The 6,021-nt window shown below is 35.5% G+C and overlaps 1 protein-coding gene across 1 annotated transcript; it reads right to left on the reverse strand.

Annotated features, from left to right (window-relative positions):
• Positions 1-4,862: 4,862 nt before the first annotated feature.
• Positions 4,863-5,816, reverse strand: LOC149244402 (MLP-like protein 423). The gene is made up of 2 exons (XM_089367992.1): positions 5,589-5,816; positions 4,863-5,307 (listed from the first exon to the last, which is right to left on the reverse strand). Exons 1-2 carry the CDS (start codon positions 5,761-5,763, stop codon positions 5,027-5,029), a joined length of 456 nt encoding a protein of 151 aa, XP_089224118.1. The 5' UTR covers positions 5,764-5,816; the 3' UTR covers positions 4,863-5,026.
• Between the last annotated feature and the right edge of the window lie 205 nt (positions 5,817-6,021).

The following is a 6,021-nucleotide window of genomic DNA, read 5'->3' on the forward strand; positions in this document are numbered from 1 at the left end:
ACAATGATTTAGTACATATAAAATATGGTAAAAACTATAGAAATATCCATTCTACATTTAACTCCATGTTGTGTTACAGTACAAGACTTGTCCCTGTGTTTTTTTTTTATAATTAGTAAGCAACATGAGAGGCTTAATAAATTTAGGTTGGATGGTGATAGATTAACAAAATATCATCCAAACTTAGTAGATCTCAAATTTTATATTGACTCCAAAATCTAGATGCAAAAAAAAACCAAAAATCTTAAAGAAATTGTTGAAACCAAAATACATCCACAAGCTTAAAACCCTAACACTAAATGTGAAACAAAGATGTGAATCTCAATATGAGAAATATATCAATAACTTCAAATCCAATTAAGTAAAAAGTGTAGGAATTCTCATTGTAGATCAACCTGATAATGCAATGTAACTAAGGAAAAATACTTGATCTACTTCTACAGTCAAACTTTGCGGAAGCTTAATCAATTTGAGCAAGATCAATAGGAACATGTATAACAGAGAAGAAGAAACCATACACATGAACACAGAAGAATAATCTAGGGAAAGCCTCAGCTAAAAACCCCACTATCTGTATTATCATACAAGTGGAAATATCTCAGGATTACACACAACTTTAGCTCTCACAGCTATCAACTCTCAGTACAATCCCTCACTGCTGCTCATAGACAGAATAGACAACACATATGCCTTTCCCTCTGCCCTCCAAGCCTCCTATTTCCTTGCGCAGTTTTCCCTGGGTGCTCCAGCTGTAACCTTGTGTGACACTGGTCTCACACACTGCTCCAACACACTGTAAAACTGTGCAAATCTCAAGGAATAAATTCCTTCTGCATGCAAGAGATTTTCTTATAGGAAAATTCTTGCAACTGATAGTACATTGTCCCTGCCTTTAATCTCAACTGGGTCTTTGTCTGTACTGACATGCATGAGTTATTTATGAGAGAATATTCAGTTATCTGGAGTACACTAGTTTCATGCATGCATGCATTAACTAACTGAACTCACAATCAGTTCCAAAAATTGTTTGGAACTAATCTAACTAGACTTTACTCAGTTAACTGAGCTAACTAATTACAACTCAAATACAACTCATCCTTATCTCCTTAACTAAGGGATAATCTCCTCAATCAAAGGAATAACTTTTGCATGACTTCACAAAAACTTCTAGCTTGAATTTCTCTAACTAATTAATCCAAGATGAATTAATTAATTATTTTTCAAGCAGCTGGTGAGACTAAATTCGAATTTTAATTCTCAATTTTAATTCAAGGAAAAAATTAAAATTGGAATATTCTTGTTGCCACATTTCAACAAAAAGTCTCTCAGGAGGGAACCATTTCTTGGAGCAGAGGCACTACAGAGGACAAGGTTGTGGCAATCAACACTGTGATCCATTATTCTATTATACCAAACATGATATCATCCATGTGAAACTGAAGTTGTGGTCAGCTTTATTTCCGACTTCTCTTCCATGCCTCCCCCTCCTATAAGAATTCATTCGGGTGCTTTCGGGTAGAAATAGATAGCTAGAGTCTACTCTTTCTATTCTTCCAAACTAATGGGAGACATGAAGGGATAAGCAAGCCACCTTCTTTCCCTGTCAAATCAAATGCCGCAAGAACTTTATACGCTTTGTAAGCCCCAGGATCCCTAGAAAGTGCTTTCCCAGCCGCTGGACGGAGTTCAGACATAGTGGAAGCTGTGGGAAATGACTACTGGGGCTACAGGGTCTAGCTTGTTGGCAATATAGATGAGCGACTGAGTTATTAGGTGGTTGTGGGTGCTCCCGCCTACCACATACAACGCACATCATGAAAATATTCAACAACATCATTCAGCAAGGATTCCCAAGAGACTGGACAACTAGCCTAGCAATACCCCTTTTTAAAAGTGGAGACGTTAATAATCCATCCAACTATAGAACAATTATGATCAATCCCTTGTTTGCAAAGCTTTTTGGGAGCATGGTAGAAGACAGAATTAGCAAGTAGGCAAAAGTAAAAGAAAAGAGGGAAAGAGGACAAGCGGTTTTTAGGCCGAAACATTCTACAGTGGATCATGGCATCACATTGAGACACATTGTTGAAAAGGTTTGGGAGGACAAAGAAGAAGTATTTACTGCTTTGTTGACTTCAAAAAAGCATTTGACACACTCCCTAGGGATAAGTTGTGGCGTAGAATGGAATAACTTGAAATTCTTGTGCATTATAGAGCCGTTGTCCATAGACTTTATAAAGAAGTGAAAGTCAAAAATAGAACCTCAGCAGGTATTTCAGAAAGCTTTATAAGTGACATTGGATTCAAGCAAGGTTGCCCTCTATCCCCCATTCTTTTTGGTCTATATATTAATAAATTGGAAGAGTCGCTAAATCTGCAAGGTAGAGATGGTGTTCGGTTGGGGAAGTTTATGATAAAGACTCTTTTATATGCTGATGATATTGTATTTATTTCTAAATCGGCCCATGGATTGCAAATGCACTTATATGCCCTTTAGCATTTTTGTAGAGCAGTGGGGATGCAAGTCAATACTAGCAAGACCAAAATAATGATTTTTTCTAACAAAAGGAAGCAGAGCTAGTATACTTTCTTCTTTGAAGACAACATTCTTGAAGAAGTAAAGGAGTACAAGTACCTTGGGATTGATTTCAACAACAAACTCAATTGGGAGGACTGCAGAAAGAAGAGAATTTTAGGAGGGTGGAAAGCATTATATGCTCTTCAAAACAGATGTAGAGAGGTAGAGTTATGAGATTGGAAAACGATTAAAGTACTTTTTGGACTCCTAGTTTGTCCAGTGATGCTATATGGGTGTGAATTGTGGGCAAGGAGCACTCCCGTCTCAAAATGGAAACAAATTGAGAAAATCCAAAAATGCTTGATCATCAGCAAGTTCAAAATAAAAAGTTTGGTACCTTATGAGATAATGTTGAGTGAAACAGAATCAACTTCCATTGAAGCAATTGCTATGGTGTGGTTCATGAGACACCTAAAAAGAATTGAACAAATGAGAGTAGGTAGATCGCCTAATGCTATTTTCAATGAAGGCATCAGTGAAAGAAAGAAAACATGGATGAAATGAAACTACACATGGATGCAAAAATGGAATATCTACATCAATGCCTGTCCCACAAATAGCAAGGAGCTAAAGGATTTTGTTATGGGTTTCGTAAAAAGGTATGGGGAAAAGAGTTGGGTAGAAATAAGAAATATTACATTGAGGAATTCAACCCTATGTGTGATTTACAACAAAAAGATTTCATTGGAGCTAACATTTCATGGAGGGAAAAGGTTCTTATTGCTCAATTAAGGACCAACTCACATCAGCTTTGGTGTGAAACAGGACGGTGGAAAAGGCCTAAAGAAGCTTGGGAAGAAAGGGTGTGTACATTTTTCACATCTGGGGCTATGGAATCGGAAAAACATTTCATTTTGGAATGTGATGCATTCAAAGACATCAGAGAATGTTATGAGAACATGTTAGCATCAATTTCTTGGCATTGTCTTTTTTAGCGAGGGGATTGTTGGAAGGTTGGGTCAGCTCATCATCAATTTGAATCGGAAAAGGACTAACTGAAAAACAGGGAACTGATGGTCTCATAGACTATTTTTAGTCTCGTGGACCTTAACACATCATTTCATTACAATGGTGTAAACCGGTAGTGTGGTTCATTCCATAGAAGTGGGGGAAACGGGTAAGAACAGCCCGAGCTTATGAGCCTGGATTCTTAGATTACGGCAAGGTTAGTGGTCATGCGTTGTTCCCTACTATTACAAGAAAGTGGCGAGGCCTTAAAGAGTATATGAAGTATTATTTTGAATGTTTTAACTTTCTTTAATATATACAACGTAGTGCTACAATTTTGTGTAAAATCATTATTTTTTTTGTTAATTAAAATGTATTTTAATACATCAAAAAATTAAAAATTTCAAGAATATTTTTAATATCATTTTTATTTATTAAAATATATTTTTAAATAAAAATATATTTTTGAGAAGAGAGGCTTAATAGATGGTGTAATGTTTTATTGTGTCTTGTAAATATTTTGATAAGATTAATGTAATGTAAATATTTTAACTCTCTCAAAATAAAATGAAAATAACTTTATGTTACAATGAAAATTCTACATTATTGTTTTTAAATGAACTTTTGTTAGATAGTTAAGATAAAGTTGAAATAAAATAAAAATAACGCTATGTTATTATTTTTTTATTAATTTTTGTTGGGTAATTAAGGTAAAGCGATTTTTGAGCTAAAAGTTTATGAGAACCCATAATATTAGTGTAAAATATAGTCTATTCAAAGGAGAATTAAACTAACTAGTCTACCAAACTTCTAAAAAAATAAAGTATATTTGCATTTCAAAAATTTAATCTCTAAGCAATAAATAAATAGAAAGTTAAAATAAATCTACACTAATTTAATTTTTTTATGACCAAAAAAACTGTAAAAATATGCATTCAACTTTTCACTTTCTATATAAATAATGATATAGGGCTATTGTATACCAGGGAAAGGAGTGCTCTTATCCCAGGAAAGGACAAGAAAATTGTCAGTGAATATTTTATGTGCAGCCCATGTTGTGTTACAGCAACGTGTGCGTGTGTTTTTTTCAAATAATTAGTAAGCAACATCATATGCTTAATTTAGTTTGGATGGTGATAGATTAACAAAATATCCTCCAAACGTAGTAGATCTCTCAAATTTTAGATTGACACCAAAAGCTACATGCAAAAAAACAAATTTTAGATTGACTCCAAAAGCTACATGCAAAAAAACAAAAAATCTTAAAGAAATTGAAGATCATGGTTGATTGGTAACTTAAAACCCTAACAATGGATGCAAAACAAAGATGTGAATCTAAATATTTGAAATATATGAATAACTTTATATCCAATTATATAAAAAGTCTCTCAGCATGGAACCATTTCCTTGCGCGAAGAGACTGCGGAGGACAAGGTTGTGGCAATCAACACTGTGATCCATTATTCTATTATACTAAACATGATATCGTCCATGTGAAACTCAAGCTGTTGTCAGCAGATATCCTTCCACAGCCTTAAATGTGTTGATGGCTGCTTCCTTGATTGGCTCTGTTGGGGGAGTTGCGTTGCCTGCTGGTTCGAACTCAACGTTCCAGCTTAATTTGGAGGAATTCGCATCAGCTCCTGGAATTACCTTCAATGTCGGGTTGAAGACTTTGAATATGCCCAGAATCTCGCCCTCGATCACAGTATAAGTAACGGTCATATTTGTTTCGTCCAATGCTTCAATTTTCTCGGATGCATGGGTCGCCCCTTTCATTCCTGTAACCAACCAATCAGGATTTTTTTATTATACTCTTTAAGTAAATTTGGAGGCAAAAGAATAACCTAGTATAGATCTAATGAATCTAATCTAGATTTCGAAAATATTTTAAAATCTAATGCTAATTCAAATTTCTACAATCCATTTAAATATTCAAGAGTGTTTGAGTAAAAGCCATATATTCTACCATGCATAACTGTAAAACAGATTCTGAAACCTCTGCACATTACATGATTTTGATTTCCAAAACTCAGATTTGGAAATGGGAGTTGTTTCCTACCTTCTCCGTATTTCATTTTGCGGATGGTGCCCACGTTACCATCTCCGATGACTTCAATGCTTTTGAAATGAGAGGGCATTATCTTCGGAAATAAGGTTGCAGAATCCTGAATGGCACCCCACAGTTTCTGAGCAGAAACCTTCAAATCTATCTCCACGCTCACAGTTTGCGCCATTTTTTTTCGGCTGAAGCCTTCAACCAGCAGAGCAAAACCAAAATTGTGTTGGAAGGCTACCAGTGTTGGGAGGTGGGAGGTCTGAAGGAGTTTATATAGGCGGTGCCAGGACACAGATGATGATATAGCCATAAATGCACTGGGCCAAACAATGAAGAACGCGTGTATCGTTAGGCGCTGTGAGCTGTACACATGTGATGATGTCCTCGTGATCTGGGAAGTTTGCGTAAATGTGAATGGAAGAGTTCAGTTACCAAT

This window comes from Pinus tabuliformis, chromosome 8, assembly GCF_031772625.1.
Source record: "Pinus tabuliformis cultivar Carrire ecotype Pingquan chromosome 8, CPIR1, whole genome shotgun sequence".
Classification (NCBI taxonomy): Eukaryota; Viridiplantae; Streptophyta; class Pinopsida; order Pinales; family Pinaceae; genus Pinus; species Pinus tabuliformis.